The sequence below is a fragment of the Barbus barbus genome (assembly GCF_936440315.1).
Source record: "Barbus barbus genome assembly, chromosome: 5".
Classification (NCBI taxonomy): Eukaryota; Metazoa; Chordata; class Actinopteri; order Cypriniformes; family Cyprinidae; genus Barbus; species Barbus barbus.
Window position 1 is genome coordinate 13453505 of NC_136733.1, and position 20851 is coordinate 13474355.

Consider the following 20851-nt stretch of genomic DNA (forward strand, 5'->3'; position numbering starts at 1 on the left):
TTAATCCGTAAAAGAAAACAAAAAAAGTTTTCCAAGTACATCAGTTCATAAATTAGCCTGCTTATTTGGATTTTTATTTATTTAGAATATGCTTAAATGTGTATATTTATTTAAGCTTTTAACTAGAAAATGTATATAATTTAAATCTACATTTTTAAGAAATGCTGGTTAAAAACACTGGGAGTATTATATCAACCAACTACATAGACATATAATTAATGATAAAAGCCTATATATCATTAATAAATGGCACACATTCAGAACATAATTCTGATCCAGAAACAGAGATTTTTATTCATTTTTTTGCATTCTTTATTTCTGCAGGTAATATTCAGTGCTATCTTATTGGCATTTTGAGTCCTTAGATAAGAAACAGGCAGATAAACAAAGTTGACACACTAGTGTCATGTACAAAGTGACCATCCAATATCATACTGTTAATTAGACAGCAGGTTTTATCTGTAAAATACAGTGCATTTAAAAAGACAATTGCAGCAGTTAAGATAACATTCCTACATGCAAAACATGAACCCCTGTATATCCACATTACATTCCTTACATGTGATTATCAAACAGGATTCCCTCAAACCTTACAATACAAGCATGCTTTAAAGAATATTGAATAGGTACAAAAAAACTCCTCCATGTTCTTCTTTGTGTTTAAAATCACAGACTCATTGGTAAAGCACTGAATTTTTAGATGAATTATATTGCCAGTAAGGCATTTAGATAAAAACAAAATAGTTTAGAATCATTTTAAAAGAAAATTCCTAAATTAGCAGGACTTTGTATGCGAGATGATGAAAAGTCTACTTAAAATGAAGAACATTTTGGCACAAGGGAGTGTTTTTGCATTGCAATTTGTGTGTGTGTGTGTGTCTCAGATAGGCCTAATATCATGTTCTCCACAGATTTAAATGAAGAAATCTGCATATCCCTATTTAAAAGAAAAAAGTACAATATGCTTATTGTATAAGTTTAAGTCAAGTTGTTTAATAGTATTTTATGTTAATTTTGAATGAATTATAAAAAATGGTATATGATAAGGCATTCTCAGTTGAAGCTTATGTAAAGGTTTTAGTTCAATGTCCACATCCTACTCTACCAGTGTCCAATATTAAGTAAAAAACCTTAACGAATAAAATGATTTCCATAAAAAGCAGCACAAATGTGATTTATACAGCTAAAATGCAAAACATGTCCTTGAAAGTACTATGATAATTTGTCAATTATCTAAAAAAAGCATGATAATATAAATATTAACTGCTATAGATGTAATGATCATCTGAAGACATTTGGTTCTTCTCATTACCATCCAATGATGTTCATTCACTTTACAAAATCCGAAGTTAAGGACTTATCAAATGTTGGCATGGTATGGCCACAATGTCACAATGTGGGACGTTTCTATAGACAAACAAGTCCGCATGCAAGAGAACCAAACAAAGCCCATCCGTTCTGTCCTTTATGAGGCCCACTTGCGAAAAGTAACATTCCTTTCTTGAAGGGAAGAAGTTTGAGTTCCAGTGAGGCTCTGTGGAGATCTAAGAGCCTTCATTCTGAATCTGAGGCTGTTCAGTGTCTGGCTGAACCTCTGCTGCCTTCTCTTTGATAGAGGAGGGACTGCTGTCAGTTTTGTTGCTGTCTGGGTTGCCATGGCTTCCTGCGCTGCTGCCCAATCGAGTTGAAGCTACCACCGCTTTTACCGCTGCCTGTGGAAACATAAACACAGGGGTGTGCATTGTTTAGAATTTCACAACTTTATATTCAAGCACATTTTGTTGTATTGATTATTTGTTAATGTTTGGTTTTAATGTTAAACAACCAGTTCGCCCAAAAATAGAAATTTGAGAAATTTACTCATCCTTATGTAGACGAGTTTGTTTCTTCAGAACAGATTTGGAAAAAATTTGCATTGCATCACTTGCTCACCAATGGATCCTCCATAGTGAATGGGTGCCATCAGAATGAGTTCAAACAGCTGATTAAAACATCACAATAATCCACATGTAATCCAAATGACTCCAGTACATCAATTAATGTCTTGAGAAGAAAAAGAGCTGTGTTTGTGAGAAATAAATCCATTATTTAACTTCAAAACATTGTTTCTGTCAAACATGTGACTCCATAATAATGTTTCCTCCAGTAAAAAAGTCAATCCCCTGTTGTCCTTTCACATCAAAATCCACCAACAGATTGGTTTAAAATACTTTTTCACTGAAGAAGCAATATTGTGGATAGAGGACTCTAAAAAGTCTTATTTATGAATGTATTACAAACATGCAGCTTTTCATTTTCACAGGACATTAATTGATGGACTATGGTCATGTGGATTATGCATGATGCTTTGGTCTCATTCTGAGGGCACACATTCACTGCAGAGTATCCACTGGTGAGCAAGTTATATAATGCTTTATTTTTCAAAATCTGTTCCACTGAAGAAAGCAACTCATCTATATATTGGATGGCCTGAGGGTGAGTAAACTTTCAGCTAATTTAAATTTGTGTGTGAACTATTCCTTTAAGGAGACATGTAAATTCTAAGCCACTAGCAGCATCAAGCATGAAAAAAAACAAAAAACACCCAATTTTTTTTACATTTCTGAAGATGTGAGTGGTGCTTGCGCAATATTTTTGATTTTTTTAAGCCTTTTTTAAAAATATGTTTCTATGTGGCTACTAGGGTATTCTGTGTGGTTGCTAACCAGCCCCAGCAGTTGCTGATATTTGTATGTCCAAAAAGTAAGATGAAATTCTAAAAGCTTGTAATGTAAAGCAATGAGATTTTTACAATGTAGCAGACTGCATTTAAGTATCAGCCATCACTCTCCCATCAATATGTCAGATGATACTTCTTAGTTTTATGACCAAAGCTCTGTAATTTTTATTGTGGGGGGCAAACATGTAATGCAATGCAATACAGATGTACAAAAATCGTATTTGATAAATTTGAACATGAATTTAAAAACAAATATATGAATAATCAAATGTTAAGTGTTCATTTTGAAATATTACTAACAAAATAAAATGTATTCTTACATTTACTTAATAAAATTCACAACAAAATACACATGTACATGTGTAGGGCCAGAGTAACACACAGGGCTACCGGGCACATGCTCAGGACACTAGACCAGAGAGAGCACTAGACCCAGACACTCATGTTAAAAAAATCTAGAGGCCTTAATAAATTTGGGTATCAAATATAATACAGTAGGCTTTGAGGGGTAAAACCTTGATGAAAATGTGTTATTTAGCCAAAAACCTCAAACCTTGAGTTTTCTTCGAGCATTGAACTCCAGGAGTTTCTTCTGAGCCGTGTCCATATGAGTGAAGTTAACAGCCTTTCCAGTCACCCAGGGGTGCTGCAGCGCTTGCTGTGTCGTCAGCCGTTTCTTTGGATCCTGGACAATCAGTTTCTTCACCTGTGAAGCCAAAAAAGATGAGTAACACTTTCAGCTTACAAATATAGATCTGAAACCGAACATCAGCGTTACTAAACGAGCACAATCAGAAATGTTTCTGATTGGCCAAATGTTCTTATCGGCAAAATAAGCCCTGCTTTTGGTAATTATACACTCACTGACCACTTTATTAGGTACACCTTGCTAGTACCGGGTTGGACCCCCTTTTGCCTTCAGAACTGCCTTAATTCTTTGTGGCATAGATTCAACAAGGTTTTGGAAACATTCCTCAGAGATTTTGGTCCATATTGACATGATAGCATCACGCAGTTGTCGGCTGCACATCCATGATGCGAATCTCCCATTCCACCACATCACAAAGGTGCTCTATTGGATTGAGATCTGGTGACTGTGGAGGCCATTTGAGTAAAGTGAACTCATTGTCATGTTCAAGATGTCTGAGATGATTTGAGCTTTGTGACATGGTGCATTATCCTGCTGGAAGTAGCCATCAGAAGATGGGTACACTGTAGTCATAAAGGGATGGACATGGTCAGCAACAATACTCAGGTTGGCTGTGGTGTTTAAACGATGCTCAATTGGTACTAAGGGGCCCAAAGTGTGCCCCCACACCATTACACCACCACCACCAGCCTGAACCGTTGAGACAATGCAGGATGGATCCATGCTTTCATGTTCTTTACGCCAAATTCTGACCCTACCATCTGAATGTCGCAGCAGACCGAGACTCATCCGACCAGGCAACGTTTTTCCAATCTTCTATTGTCCAATTTTGGTGAGCCTGTGCGAATTGTAGCCTCTGTTTCCTGTTCTTAGCTGACAGGAGCGGCACCCGGTGTGGTCTTCTGCTGCTGTAGCCCATCTGCTTCAGGGTTCGACATGTTGTGCGTTCAGAGATGGTATTCTGCATACCTTGGTTGTAACGATTGGTTATTTAAGTTACTGTTGCCTTTCTATCATCTCTAACCAGTCTCCCCATTCTCCTCTGACCTCTGACATCATTCTCTGTAAACCCTAGAGATGGTTGTGCGTGAAAATCCCAGTAAAGTAAAGTAAAGTCGTGACGTATTGTCAAGTATGGTGACCCATACTCGAAATTGGTGCTCTGCGTTTAACCCATCCAAGTGCACACACACAGCAGTGAGTAGTGAACAAATGCACACACACACACACACACACACACCGTGAACACACACCCAGAGCAGTGGGCAGCCATGCTGCGGCGCCCGGGGAGCAGTTGGGGGTTCGGTGCCTTGCTCAAGGGCACCTCAGTCGTGGTATTGAGGGTGGAGAGAGCGCTGGACATTCACTCCCCCCACCTACAATCCCTGCCGGCCGGGGACTGTAGGTGGGGGGAGTGAATGTCCAGCGCTCTCTCCACCCTCAAGTAGATCAGCAGTTTTTGAAATACTCAGACCTGGCACCAACAGCCATTCCACGTTCAAAGTCACTTAAGTCCCCTTTCTTCCCCATTCTGATGCTCGGTTTGAACTTCAGCAAGTCGTCTTCACCACATCTAGTTTCCTAAATGCATCGAGTTGCTGCCATGTGATTGGCTGATTAGCGATTTGTGTTACCAAGCAATTGAACAGGTGTACCTAATAAAGTGTCCGGTGAGTGTAAGTGGTCAGTGGTAAATACAGGGTGGGTTTTCTCACTATTAAAATATTGTATCTTTATTTGCATCTATGGTTCCATGAAGAATCTTTAACATCCATGGAACCTTCCCATTACCAAAAAACCTGTTTGCTGAAAGGTTCTTTGTGGAACCCTAAATTCTTAAAAATGCAACATTTAAGTCTAATATAGCAATATTCTATTTGTAAGTAATAGTGATTTTACTAAGGGGTGTTGTTAGGAACAACATGTAGCAGAAAATGATATATATATGTATGTGTGTGTGTGTGTGTGTGTGCATGTGACTAAATAATTCTTCCACAAAGTTATATAGATCATTAGCATAACTGTAGGCAGTTTACTGTTGCCAAGCAATGTAGCGCTTGGTGTACTGAAATAGAATTGAACTGATGTGCTCTCACAGGTGAGTGTTTTTCATACAGTGGCAAACGCAGATCCTCCAATTAGAACTGAACATTTGAACTATTTGAAAGTATAAAACATAACATACAGCAGATATTAAAATGACTTAAAAGATATCAAAAAGTTCTTCTCTGTGTGTTCTGGTATATATTGGTTAATACAATGTAAACATGATGAGGACACTTCCTGTTTTTTTGAAAATCTGAAAATGCAGACATTTTTGTGTAAGGGGTAGGTAAGCGTAAGGGGATAGAAAATACAGTTTGTACAGTAAAAAACCATTATGCCAATGGTGAGAGAGAGTGTGTGTGTGTGTGTGTTGTGTGAGTGAGTGAGTGATGATTTTATACTTAGGGATTTCATGAGGGTTATTAGTGAATTTATGTTTATTGAGATTAACTCACAAGGTCCTTGGCATTGAGAGACACATTGTCCCACCAGGGGGAGACAAATTCATATTCACAGTTCAGGATGCGTTTAAACATGTACTGGTCTCCTCTGTCATCAAAAAAGGGCTCAAAACCACATAACCTGTACAGAGGATAAAAACAAAAAACAGTGCTTGTTTTAACAACAGCTTCACCCCTGCAAAGTGACACTGAACTACAATTTTAAAGAATTGTATTCTATTTTAATATATTTTAAAATGTAATTTATTCCTGTGATAGCAAAGCTAAATTTTTAGTACCAATTACTTCAGTCTTTAGTGTCACATAACCCTTCAGATATCATTCTAATACGCTGATTATTATCATCTAATATTATCACCCATTGTTTGAAAATGCTAAGTATTTCAGTGAATAGCTACCTAAATTCTCATCAGTTTCTTACTAATGGATAAAATGGGTTTAAAACCTTTACTGATGATAGATTTTTTGAAAAGAGTTTTAGTTTAGTTTTCTGTCAAACTTTCTTAGACTTTATGTTTTTGTAAAAGAAACTCCATCCAATACCTGGAATTACACCTAGAAGTTCAAAACATGCTTCAAGCTTTTCACCAGTGAGGCTGATCTGAGACAAAACCAGCGTTTCGCCATTGATATAACAGAGAGATTGAATGACTAAGCACAGCATTCTTGTGAAAGAATAACTTTAGACAAGTATGTCGTGTCACTCACAAAATGTACGTGATAACGCCCACAGACCACATGTCAACCTCAGGGCCATAGGCACATCCCCGCAAAATCTCAGGAGCTGAGGGAGAGAAAGACAGAACATCAGAAGAAAAGAATAAAGGGGGAGGCGATGCTCTGCTGCACTAATGCAGTAAAAAGACTACATCTTCTCTGTAATTCTCTCTGTGCAACTGATGGCCACAGATGGTGCTCTGTTAAAAAAACCTCCTGTTTAATAAACTCACCACAATAGCCTGGAGTCCCACACACAGTCTTCATTGTTACCTGATCGTCTACAATTTTCGACAAACCAAAATCCGCTGTAAAGATAAATCACACCAAAGAAAAACAGTTTTACATTTTATGAAATGGCTCTTGCAAAAGCAAACTGATGGGGTGTTCTGGGTGGTTGCCAGGTGTTTGCTCAAGTCTCTATGATATTCTGGTCCCCAGATACGGCCCGTCTTCAGTGGAAGTCTATGCAGTGAATCTCATGATATGTGTGGAGAGCAGTTCATATTTTACAGCAAAAAATAAATAAAAAAATGGCTAAGATAAAAAAAAAAAAAAAAGTTAATTTTTTTCCCTCATTAATGTACACACAGCACCCCATACTGACAGAAAAACACAGAATTGTTGACATTTTTGCAAATTTATTAAAAAAGAAAAACTGAAATATCAACAATTCTGTGTTTTTCTGTCAATATGGGGGGCTGTGTGTACATTAATGAGGAAAAAAAATGAACTTCAATGATTTTAGCAAATGGCTGTAATATAACGAAGAGTGGAAAATTGAAGGGGGTCTGAATACTTTCCGTACCCACTGTATATATTTATACATACACACACTGTAATACCTTTACAATAAACACTAATACAAGAATCTTTTTATTTTAACATTTTTATTATTTATGATATTATTGTCGTTAATATAATATATAATCTAAAAACATATTTACCTATATACCTATATACCCAGGGACAGTAAGAATTTGGGGTCAGTAAGAATACATATACATATATACTATATAAATATAGTGCTAAAATTCGACCTAGACATGTTTTTGACATTAAATATCATTCTGATGTTTAATTCTTTCATATTAGGAGTCTATTCAAATCCGTACTCCATGAACAAGCACCAATACTCTCAGAGATGATCCTTCCTTTAAAGTTGAAAGTGAATTTTCCTCTATCTACAACAGGATCGTGTTGCTTGTTTGCAAGTTAATTCACAAACAAGAGAAGTTTAGCTAAACTGCTGTTCCCCTATCAGGCGAATGAAAAGCCAGCCTTACCTATTTTGAGCGAAGCATCTGGCGCTGAGGTGGCGTACAGCAGGTTCTCAGGTTTCAGGTCTCTGTGCACTATACCATTCTCATGCAGGTACTGCAAACAGACATGTAGACACAGGGGGTTGTATCTTATTAATCAGAGGTGTGTGACTGTACAATATAGCAACACTAATTAACAAGTGTTGCTTTCACTATTAATGTGTGTAATAATATTTATAGTTTTCAAATTCATATCGAAATCTCCTCTGTGGTTGGTAAACAGATTAATCAGGGCCTGATAATGAGCAAAATTAAAGTAAGGACCAAGCTGCACTAATATATTTCATAGGCCAGTTTCGTATTACAATGATTACAAGGCATCACTGTATTGATATTACTCAAACATTATTATTATATCTTTGATGTGTTTATTGTATTGTTTATTTTAATTATCCTGTTTAGGATGTAGTTATTTTTTTGTTGATTGTAAAGATTTTTTCGGGATTCAGGATTATATATATATATATATATATATATATATATATATATATATATATATACATATATGGTACAGAATACAAATCCTCTAAAATTGTATAATTAGATTTACTGATCACTTAATACGTCACTTTACTTAATACTTATGAGTGGCTCATTAATTTCCTTAATGTAGAACCCGAGAGCCAAAACCTGAACATTTCCTCAATCTTAAGTCATTTATTTTTATTTTATTTTATTTTAGCTGCCTTGCAAGCACTGTTATTTGCTTCAGAAAATTCACTATTTTAAAGATACCCTCATTTGAAGATAAATAAAATAAAATAAATTTAATTTTTTTTTTTTTTGGATGAACTATTCCTTTCAGCATTGTTTGAGAATATTTCCACAAAACATTTGGCATGATTATTGTGGGTGATTGTCAAAGTCTTGCTTTGCAGTTGCTTAAGGATTATCAGTGTTTTTTAGCACTATTAAACTGCTAGAGATTTCTGGGTTGTTGTTATGTGTTGTTATTGTTATGTGCATGAACAAGACTTTGTTCAGATCGCTATTCCTCAGTGTGAGCAATGCTAAAAGTGACACTTGCCTTAGCAAACACCACTAATTAGACCAACGTCCACCGGTCACAACAGATCTGTGTTTATAATCAGCCCGATGCACTTGCCAGTGCCTTGGTGAGTGTTACCACGGAAACTCATTAAACAGAGTAGCACGGGCCATAAGTCTGCCTGGTTACAGAGAAACAGCACGTGGTCACCATCTAACATGTGCTACAGCGGGAACTGATGAACGTGATAGAGAACCAACATGAGGAAGATGTGAGGAAGGTTTTAATACCTATATTAGCCAGTTAGGTTTGCTAAAGCAAGTATCACCATTACTATTGGACATAGTTAATTGTTAAAGCAATTTTGACATGGCCAGTGATTAAACTCCTTGTAACTATGCAGAACAAGCAAGCAACTGTATAGCTATATATGCTATAAAGTACAACAGTCTGATTCTAGAAGAAAAAATCCCATTCATATAAACCACTGAAACAACTACTGTGAGCTATGAGGTTGTAAATATACACTATATGCTTTTGTTAAAGCCATCAGCCAACAATATTTCAACTTAGTTTGCTGGTTAACAGCTGAAAGACTACATTACCCATGATTCTGCAGAGATTCTCCACCAATCAGAGAACAGAAACAAACAAATCACCTCTTCAGCTTATACCCACTCTCCTGAAGCAGTGGAAATGACATGATAATTTGAAACTTTCAGTTTTATATATTGTTACTTTATATAAGAAACAAATTCTGTCTTTTTTTTTCAGAAAATTCAAACAATAAATTCCTTTTTGATGCTCTTTTATGTGGTGTGACAGATCGCTGTAGGTGCCTCATTTCAAACGGCAGCACAGAACACGAGTGAACGCGATCATCCCTTCCTCTTTACTACTAGTTATAACATGAAATAAACATGAATGAACATCTCATGTCTCGTGTAATCGCTCAATCAGTGTTTCAAGGTATATATTTACCTTAGGCAAGTCATTATTTGTGTCCACAGCCTGTTTGTTCTCTAGAAATTAAGTCTAGAGAAGAGTATTTCACTAAATATTAGTTTATATATTCGTTATATTTCACTTAACCTGTTAGTGATGTCTAAATTTTTTTAATTATTATATTTCAACAACGAATAGAGATTTTATAGCCTAATTAGATTTAGTTGATATAAAACTGCCTTATGTGTAATTTAAATTTGCATAAATATTGTTTCTTAATTATTATTCTGCTCCCCCTCATTAAAGTTAAGTAAACAAAACGGGAAAAATCCAACTTTATACTGACAAATACTTCTCTTAACTGTCAAACTAGTATGCACGACTGTCCATATAAAGGCAGAGTCACCACAGTCTCCAGTGTAAAAGCATTCCAACTGGTTTGTTTGCAATAGAGCCGCAGAATGATTCCTCAGAGGAGGAGCAGTGCAGTGTGCCAGCTTCCCAACACCAATTATTATGGTGACATGAAGGAGTGTTATCTTTTACTGGGGTCCGAAGGGAATACTACCATCCTGTTCAAAACTCAGTGGAGCTGACACACATAAAGTACATCGTCTCTCTCCTTCTCTTCCTCCTCTCATCTGACAAGAGCAGGAGGTCTGTAGCTCGCCACTGCTGCCATCTGTGTCCCCACACCATGAAGATTATTTTAGCAACTAGCCTCATTATGTAGGTCCACACAGTTAAAGGTGAAGTGTAAAATTTCTGTGCTACTAGTGGCTCCAAATGGAATTGCAAAATGAATGATTTTCAAAGTTTATGCTTCTGGCTTTGTAAAGCCTATTTCACATTGCACTGACAGACGCCGACCAATGGCTACAGAAAAGTTTGGTGGGTTTTGTCAGGTCAATGTATTACCCCTGTTGGCGCCTGTTAGCGTTAGTCGTCGCTTATTTTCGCAGACTGAACAATTGGAGTTTGTCAGGTTGAGAATGTGTGAGAAGTAAGGTACTGTAATCTGGTGAATGTTGGTGGGGATGTTGGTCAAATGCTGTAGCCACCTGACTAGTGACTGGTCTTTGTGTGAATGTCCACAAAACTGCAAGATTTTCTGAGTGTATGTAAGCGGTAAACTATTAAAGAAAGGAATATATAAAAGACGAAAAAGAGGAATTAGGGGGAATCAATCAATTATGAATAATTTATTACTATTGTGTGAATAATATGTAATCATGTAATCAATAAAAAGTAACTGTAGTCTGATTACGAGTATTTTAAAATGTAATTTCTAAGTACATTTTTGGAATCTGATTACATAATCCAGATTACATGTAATCAGTTCTACCCAGCTCTGTCTATAGTATAAAGTGTGTGCTGCCTACAGTGATTTTAATAGTAAGTGAAACAGTGTGCAATAATACAAAACAACCATTTCAAACAGCATTACTGTATGTTACATGCTGGCTCATGACAAGGTAGTATCAACTTAGTGGCATCAACTAGTTTTAAACCTCAGCAGCAAAGATTCTCAATTCCAGCAATATAAAATACATCACCTTTGAGAGCTCCAGACTTCAAAAGGAAAGCTCCAAAGATATTGCAAAGTCCCAAGCCACTGAGGACGTCCCATCCACTCAGACAGAAATCTACAAAACACAGATCCAGAGGGATGCCACACAGCCAGCTGGCTTTGATGTGACAGACACACAGATTCTGCTGTTGTGAGGGAAAACTGTGAAACTCTTGACACAATAACACTTGAAAAGCTCCCTGAAAAGGTGGGTCACTTCAAAAGGGACATTCACGTTTCCGTTCCTCTACTGTTTCATGCCCCGATGGGAGCTGGAGAGTTGGCGTTCTCTTATTGCAGCCCACCAACTGAATCCAGCCCATGAGAAATTTGCCCACTTTCTTACTATCTCCTTGGCAACCGCCATCTTTGATGAAGTGCGAGCCAGTGTGGTGGAGAACACACTTTAAACGAAAATGCTTTTCAAATACATTCACACAGATGAAGAACAGGCCTACTTTCTAATTCAGGCAGCTATATCACTAAGGCACATGGATGCATGACGGCTATAAACAGAAACTGTATGCACAAGATATACAGTAGATGATAAAAATAAGCCTCATTATACATGAACTAATGAACAAAACACAAGGAAGGGCGGGAAGTAGAGAGGCAGAGCGGGAAAGAAAGGGATGTAGTGGAATTGCTTGCCCATTCCAGCAGAAAAAAAAAGCAATAAATGGTCTCCTGTGGTCTTCATATGCAATCTAAATCCACTTATGATGACTTACTGGAAACAGGACTCTCTTAATGGTTTAATAATAATAATGCTTTCACTGATAATGGTTTCACTGATTATCGAATATGTGCATATAAGGTCGATGGACACAAATGTTAAATACTAAACTACAGTTGCATGAAATATACAGTATCACTGGTTGCTAGGGTTGTCGGAGTGGTTGCTAAGGGCATTTCAAAAGTCTGATAATGCGTTCTCCCAAGTCTTCATGATTCTGGTCTCTAGATATCTAGATATCTTAAGGTCTGTTCACACTTGAAATAGTTAACCCATGGTTTTTCTAAACCCCAGGTAATTGGAATCCTAGCTTATCTTGCTTCACGGTTCACACTGCTCATAACAAATTAGCAAAAAAATCTTGGGTATTCATTAACTGACATTTCACACTGTATGCTGTTCCGAAACACTGGGTTAATATCCTTATTTGCATGTTTACGGTGTCAGTGGCATTGATTGGACGAATGCAGCATGTGATTTGTTTACATTGCGTATCCTCGTATTATTCCTGACAGTAAAGTTTTCTCTACTTCTTGGTGGACTATAAAGGTAAGAATAAAACAGTCTCTTTTTCACCCTAATTCATTCGACATTTTCCCTCTCAAACAAACGGCTGTTTATACAACATGCAGTGTTTCCTTAACTGTCCAAACATGAGGACTATATGAGGAGAATATGGGGTGAATAAACCAGAGCAGGGTTTCAAAACCTCTGGGTAAAAAGGTGCTAACACCACTTCTAAATTACAAGTGTGAAATGTATCTTTACCTGGGGTTTAAAGCAGGGTTTAAGGTCTCTGCACACTGAGTCCGAAATTTTCGCATGCGTTTTTTCGCATTCGCAATCTTAAAAATTCGTCACGCACAGAGACCTTGCACACTGAGTCCGATGCGTTTTAATTAATCCGTTGCGAAAAAAATCGCAAAACTATACAAAATGTCTTCAAGCAGTGAGGATGATTTTGTCGTCCTCTCTCTTTTTAAAAAAATAAAAAGGAAATATTGGGTCCATCCAATCCTTAGATTGCGCAGAGAGGAAGGAGAGTTCCACCTCCTTATCAAAGAGCTGCGGGATTATCCCGAGAGATTCAAAGTTTATTTCAGGATGTCAGTGCCTCAGATTGATACTTTGCTAGCGATACTGAATCCACATATTAAAAAGAAGACCACCAATTTCCGTGAACCAATTTATCCTGAACAGAGACTGTCTGAGGTATGGATACACCCACAGACACACACACACACACACACACACCGAACTGCGGCATCGGAAAGGTGCGGGCCAGGCATAAAAAAAATAGGCTACAGCAGTTCTTTATATTCTGTATCTTTGTATTCCGCAATTTGTTTGTCATAAAGTGCTCTGTGCTGCAAGACGAAGTGTATTAATTTGTCTGACACTATTTTGGATTTTGCTTGTACGGTGGCTCTGAATTGTCAAAACACCTTCTCAAAGCATCTCAAAATGCTTTATACGGATGCGAAAAACGCAAAAAATCGAACCCGATCCAAATTTTTTTTTGACGGACGAAAATTTCGGAGGCAGTGTGCAAACGTGATTGACAAAACGTGAGGTCGTATTTATTTTTCAACGTGCGAAAATTTCGGACGAAAAATTCGGACTCAGTGTGCAATGGCCTTTAGAACAACAAAAACCCAGGGTTAAGTGTGATGTGAAAGCCCTGTTTATGATCAGCCAGATTTCTTGAATTTTTATTATCTATGGATAAATTTGTGATTATGCTTTACCAACATTTATGTGTGGTTGTGTTGACCAAATTTAGTTATTAGAGTTATTTTAGCAAGATTTTGAATGAGCTTTTATGTTTATATTTTAATTTCAATTTAAGGTCACACTTTATTTACCAACCCATTAACTATGACTTTTGCCTCAATAAACTCCTAATTTGCAACTTATTAATATTTATTATGGTAGTTGTTAAGTTTAGGTACTGGGTTAGATTAAGGCTGTAGAATATTTTATAAGCACTAATAAAAAACCAATATGTTAATAATAAGCAACAAGTTAATAGCGAGAATTGGTCCCAATATTATAGTGTTAGCCAATTTAATTTTAGTAATTTTCTTATGTCATTTTTGCTTATCACTCTTTCCATAAATTATTTACATTATCTTTATTTAATTTTTTGTTTTATTTCAGTTCAAGTTCCAGTTAGTAATTCAGTTAATTGCCAAGGCAACATTTCTAAATTTCATTTAGCTTAATTTTTTTGAATCTAATATTTTACTTTATTTCAGCTTTATTTTAATCAGCAAAAATGTTTTAATAGTTTTAGTTTTAGTTCTCAATAATGGTTATCTGTGGGTGGATTCTGGTCAAAATGAACAGTATTTAGCGGCTAGTTATGATGGTTATTCATGGCTCTTTTTGGTTAAAAATGTTTGCCATATTTTTTTGTTGGTGAGGTCGAATGTAGTGCATCCAATCAAACCCTACAGTATCCTAGTTTCACCTGTCACTTGGCACAAGCTAGCCAAATTAACCAGGCACCAACATGGACAGGTTGCATGGCATGCTCTGATCTCGAAAACCTTAAAAACTGCACAAAAGAAAATATGAAAAATTTCAATAAGAATAAACACGGTTTGAAATAAACACATACTGGAATCGTCTTGTTATGTCTATGCAGTTATTAGTTGTGAATTTCTCATGCTCAGAAGCGTAATACAACATTTGGCCCTGTGTTAGGCTGGCAAATCACACCTCTGCTGTTGTTTATGCATTTACAAAACAGCCAGTTTTCTTTTTTATCTACGTCTTGTTAATAATTTTAAACACAATATAGTTCAGGGCAATATTATTGACAAACAATTTGGAAGTTTGTAGGTTGCCACTCAACGTAAAATGTAAAATCTAGGTCCTGAAGCAAAGCCATTTGAGGACCACTATCGCATTCACAAAGCTGCTAGTTCAGGAAAAGCAAAAGAAAGAGCATAAGAAGACCGGAAATTTAGACAGGAAATGTGAGGCACTCACCGCAACCGCCTCCAGCACTTGTTTAACTGCATCAGCGGCGTCTCGTTCACTGTAGTAGCCCTTCTCCACCACCCTGAAAAATGGAAGGCACCATTTGGTCTCCAGTGGAACTCCATATTGAGCGTACAAACACTGGCTAACTTTTTTTTTCCAATTTTCACTTCATTATTTTCCAGCCTTAGTGTGAGTCAACCACACCTCAGCACACAGGATGAATGGAGACGTTTCTATCGATTGTTCATAAGAAGAGGCTTTTCTTTTAAATTACACAACTGTATGAAAGTGGGAAATAAGATAACCCTGAATGAGGATAAAATGGAGTGAATAACAGTAAAATCAGTGGGTTTCACAATTATAAGTGTTCCTCTATTAAATTGTTGTTTCGCTATGTGATTAGTTCATGAATACAGACAAACACCTTTTATTCTGTAACAAATGATGAAAGTAAATCCATGTCTCATGACAAACTAGACTGGAACATTTCCCGATGAATAACTGATTGCCAGGGCATTACTTTGTGGCTGCATTAAAAAAAAATATATATATATAAATATATATATATAAAATTTAAAAGCATTTTTAAGTATTAATAGTATTTAAATTAAAATATACATACCAACTGACAATGCAAAATATCTAAAAACAGGATTAATTGTCCTTGATCAAGGAAAACTATATATATTAGAATCAATTTTCAGTGCCATGAAAATGTTGGTATCATGATATACTCCATGAATTCTGAGTGGCATGAAAATGTTTTCATGAGATTCTCCATCACCCATTTTATAATCCGTTAAATGTCAAAAAGTCTGCTTGCTTTCCTCATCATGGTACCATTTCTGTAGCACAAACACCATTAATTACAGTTCTGGGGAAAAGTGTCAATGCACAGGATGGAGTTCACAACTTAATCAGCCATTATTAGCATGTAGCACTTTACCCCCATGGTGAACTGACCTGTCAAATAATTCTCCGCCGGTAACAAGTTCTAGCACGAGACTAATCTCCGCAGGGGTCTCAAAGATCTCCTTCAGTTTGATCTGAAAGAAAACGGCATGAAAAAAGAGAGAGAGCGTTTCACAGGAGGAATTCAAACACAACACATGGTTAATTATTGATGTAGACTACGGTATAGACAGCCTATAATGTCTGACTAACATTTGCATAACTAGGCCTTACTAAATCAAACACAGACAGTACTGCAGAGACAGGATGAGCATCTAAGCGAGTGTTCTTGTAGATTTATGCATATTTTAGGCTGTGAAACACTGTAACTGCCCCTTTAGACTTACTATATTTGGATGAGAGAGGCGCAGTAATACACCTATCTCCGTTCGTACAATCTTTTTGTCAACCTGAAAGAACAACCAAGTTATAGTACAAGTAGTGAGTAGTGAACAAGGTGCACAATTATAAAGCCATTACAACCAAGTAAAGTGCAATAACACCATCAACTCAGTGCAGAGGGAAAAACTCAAATAAAATAAAAAGTAAACCAAGCAATTTCCACATTTAAAGGGAATATTCTGTATCAAACTTGTATGCTTTTCTTTAACGGAACACAGTTATTTTGCAGGATTTGCTGGATGTCACTCTTGGAGCTCAAGAACATTGTATTGAAAAGCACCAGAACATTCTGGAAAACAACTTTCATAGGTTTGGAACAATGTGAGGGTGAGGAAATTAAAAAATTAAATAAAAGTTTTGTGTAAAACATAATAATAATTATAATTATTATGTTATATTTATTCTTAAATACTCAGTTTTGTATATTATACTGAAATAGTGTTATTACAACAGTAATATTTATTAATTTGCTTTTTTTTTTTTTATAATAATAATAATAACTAGAATGTACATTTCCTGAAGAATATATGAGTGGTGCTTGCCGTGGTAAAACTCGGACTGTCTATGCAGTTGCCAGGTTGGCATGAGTGGTTTCTAGGGTACTGCTAGGCAGTTGTTAGGGTGTTCTGGTTGGTTGCTAAGGTGTTGCCATGCAGTTGTTAGGGTAGCCAGGGTGGTTACTAGGGTGTTGCTATGCGGTTGCTAAGGTACTCAGGGTGGTTGTTAGGGTGTTGCTAAATGGTTGCTAGGGTAATCATGGAGGTTGCTAGGGTGTTGCTATGTGGTTGCTATGGTACTTGGGTGGTTGCTAGGGTGTTGCTATGTGGTTGCTAGGGTTCTCGGGGTGGTTGCTAGGGTACCTAGGATAGTTGCTAGGGCCGTTGCTAGGGTACCCAGGGTGGTTGCCAGGGTGTTGCAATGTTGTTGATAGGGTACTTGGGGTGGTTGCAAGGGTTTTGCTATGCGGTTGCTAGGGTACTTGGGGTAGTTGCTAAGGCGGTTTCTAGGGTACCCAGGGTGGTTGCTAGGGTGTTGCTATGGTATGTGGGGTGGTTGCTAGGGTGTTGATAGGGTACACAGGATGGTTGCTATGGTACCCAGGGTGGTTGCTACGGGTGTTGCTATGCAGTTGCTAGGGTACTCTGGGTGGTTGCTAGGGTGTTGTTATGTGGTTACTAAGGTACTTGGGGTGGTTGCTAGGTTGGTTGCTAGGGTACCTGGGATTGGCACTTGGGTGTTGCTATACGGTTGCTAGGGTACTTGGGATGGTTGCTAGGGCAGTTGCTTGGGTACCTGAGGTGTTTGCTAGGGTGTTGTTAGGCAGTTGATAGTTGTTACTGATCGCTACTATGGAGTTTCATAGAGTTCTTAGCATGCTCTTAGTCACCTATCTTTAGTAGTTCTTGTGGTAACTTTGCAGGATTACAGCATTTATATGCAGTGCCTAACAATGTAATGCATTACATATTATAGCACAAATGTAACAATATTATTTCAAATGTATTACAGAGGCTTAAGATAGCCTTAGTATTCCCTACTCAGGCCCAAAAACACAAATGGTGGTGTAAATAGAAATGTACACTCATAAAAATAAAGGTGCTTCACGATGCTTCACCATTTTGAAATCGTTCCATAAAGAACCTTTAACATCTACAGAACCTTTCTGTTTCACAAAAGGTTCTTTGTGGTGAAAGAAGGTTCTTCAGATTACAAAAAGGTAAGGAAGAGATGGTTCTTTAAAGAACCTTTGACTGAATGATTCTTTGTGGAACCAAAAAATGGTTCTTCTATGGCATCGCTGTGAAGAACCTTTTAAGCACCTTTATTTTTAATAGTGTATGTACTGCTCTGAAAACAGTTTTGGCTGACAGCAATTATCATCCATGATTCATCAGCCTGATGTAGAGAAATGGAAGACAACAACAGTGAGGTCTTTAAGATCTTAGCAGATGGAGGTAAATCCTGACCAGAAACTCCTTGGCTATACGAGGTAGAACAAAGAAATGTGGAGAAAAATGTGTCAGTGCACTTACTGTTTTTTTCAGCATTTTCACAGCATAGTGCTTCTGGGTGCCTTTCTGACGGCATCGGAACACCACTGATGTGGCTCCCCTGGAAGAGAGAAAAATAGCAAATGATTCAGTTACAAATAATTCAGTTGGGCTCATTTATTCCCAGTAATAAAAAAAGTATTAATTTCTTTCAAAAAGAAAACCCCAAACTATTGAACGATTGTGTGTATTGATATACGTGTTGAAATATAAACTCATTAATTAACTATTAATAATAATAGATTTAAAAGTATTTAAGCAGTATTGACAGCGTATAGTGTGTATATGTGACATGTCCGGTTCCAAAGATGTTTCAAGTGCATTTTTTTGGGAGTGGGGGGGGGGGGCTCCAACATGATTTTTGCCTAGGGCCTCCTAATGTCTAGAACCGGCCCTGGGAGGCATGGCCTGTCCTACTTAAAACAGCAGAGCAGTGTTACAACGGTACCTCTTTAATTACATCCATTTTCCTTCCCTACAGACCCTAGACACCGAAATCCTGATCTGATCAGAAGCACCTTTTGGTACTGTGTATATTGTATACATTACAATATACACAGTACCAAAACCCAAAGGATTCAACCATTCAAGCTATTTAGATGAACATTACTTTCCAAATGGTAACTACTGCCACACATTTAGCAGTGTTTGCTAAGAAAAGTATTACTATTATTATGGTTCACACTTTTACAGTATTAAGTATTGTTCATATTTAGTATACTAAGTAATAATAAACATGTAACCAATATATTGCGTCAATACTGCTACAACCATAGCATCAGAGAATAATCAGCTAGTAAGCAACTGCACAAAAAAACTCCATAGCAATGGATTACAAAATATAATTTGAAATAAGCCAACTAGAAAAACGTGCCTCTTTGCAAAACATTACAAAAACCAAAAACGTATATATACATAAACTAGTGGCAGTAAAACACTTTGAAAGTGTTGCAAAAGACACAAGAAGCAGCATAATACCATGTTGCACAAACGTTTTACCAATTAGCCTAGGCTGATAAATTCAAAAATCACGTTAGCAAGTTGTGACTCGAAACATACCTAGCACATTTTAGTAAATGCACAGCAATGCCCTAGCAAGAGCCCACAACACCCTTGTTAAAACAAGTTGTTGTTTAGCTTCGTGAGCTTTCAGTTTCTTAATATCTGATTCATAATCAGATCACTTAATACAGTATTTCACTGGCACAGGACCAGTACAATATGTTGGAAACAAGCAACAGCCAGCAGTTACAAACAAGCATCTCAGCTGGAAAATTTCCAGTGTGCAAATAAATGAAATTTGGATGGGCAGCTTGACTAATGCAATTAAAGTGGAGAGGCCACCTCAGTGTCCAAGAACTAGCATCTGGGTACTCATTAGGAGACCGGTGCCAGATTCACACAGCTATAGATCCCCTCCCTCTCTCTATGCTGACCGAAAACTCCCACTGACTCTACATGTGAATAGACATCAGGAGAGTGTAGGAACCAGCTTGTGGCTCCAATCTGCTCCACATAATCCCCATCCAGGTCCCAAAAATATTGATTTCAGTTGGTTATATAACCATATTTGAAAGTATCCATATACCTGCCAACATCAGCTGGCAATTAGCAAAGTGCCTCTGTGTATAGAGAACCCTGTTTAGACTTTCTCTGGATCCTTAGCACTTAGACTTAAAAGTACTTGAGTAAAAAATACAGCCTAATGTACTGTGTTAATATGAAGGAATTTTCCATATTTATTTTTCACAGGTGTTGCACCACAATTTTTGAATTATGCATTGTATTGTGTTTTGTTTTAGTGATGAAGGAAATGTCCATAAAATTAATGGGAAATGGAGGGGGGTGGGGCTTGATATGAATTTCTTTTAAGATCTCTTTGGCACGTCAAAATTTAGCTATAACGGACTTTCAATGGAGAGACAGAAAACTTCAAAACACAACACATATCCCTAACACAAATATATAGATACCTGAGAATATCTTTGGTAACTAGTTGACTTTATACTTGACTTTAAATTAACTACATTATACATATAACAGTTGCCTCATTCTATAATAAGCTATTAGCTGTTGATTAAAGGGGAGGTCTAATGCTATTTCATGCATTCTGACGTATGTACAAGAGTTGGATTCTCATGCTAAACATGGTCAAAGTTAAAAAAAAATTAGCTGGACGTATACCAGAGTTTATCTGTGCCAAATACACTCCTTCAGGGTTCATATAAGTTTCAGAATTATTTTTTCAAGTATGGTAACTTTCTTGTATGGGCACTTATGGCGGAAGAGCGCACGCACACATC

At 37.0% G+C, this 20851-nt stretch overlaps 1 protein-coding gene across 1 annotated transcript in view; it reads right to left on the reverse strand.

Annotated features, from left to right (window-relative positions):
* Window positions 1-270: 270 nt before the first annotated feature.
* The window catches only part of LOC306869267 (calcium/calmodulin-dependent protein kinase type IV-like), a 31154-nt gene continuing 10573 nt past the window's right edge, over window positions 271-20851 (reverse strand). The window contains exons 3-12 of the mRNA XM_079415954.1: window positions 18531-18609; window positions 16443-16505; window positions 16108-16190; window positions 15151-15223; window positions 7879-7969; window positions 6826-6900; window positions 6584-6659; window positions 5870-5996; window positions 3273-3425; window positions 271-1712 (exon numbers count right to left, since the gene is read on the reverse strand). Of these exons, the coding sequence (XP_079272080.1) occupies window positions 1545-1712; window positions 3273-3425; window positions 5870-5996; window positions 6584-6659; window positions 6826-6900; window positions 7879-7969; window positions 15151-15223; window positions 16108-16190; window positions 16443-16505; window positions 18531-18609 (988 nt within the window). The 3' untranslated portion in view covers window positions 271-1544. The remainder of the gene's footprint in view (window positions 1713-3272; window positions 3426-5869; window positions 5997-6583; window positions 6660-6825; window positions 6901-7878; window positions 7970-15150; window positions 15224-16107; window positions 16191-16442; window positions 16506-18530; window positions 18610-20851) is intronic.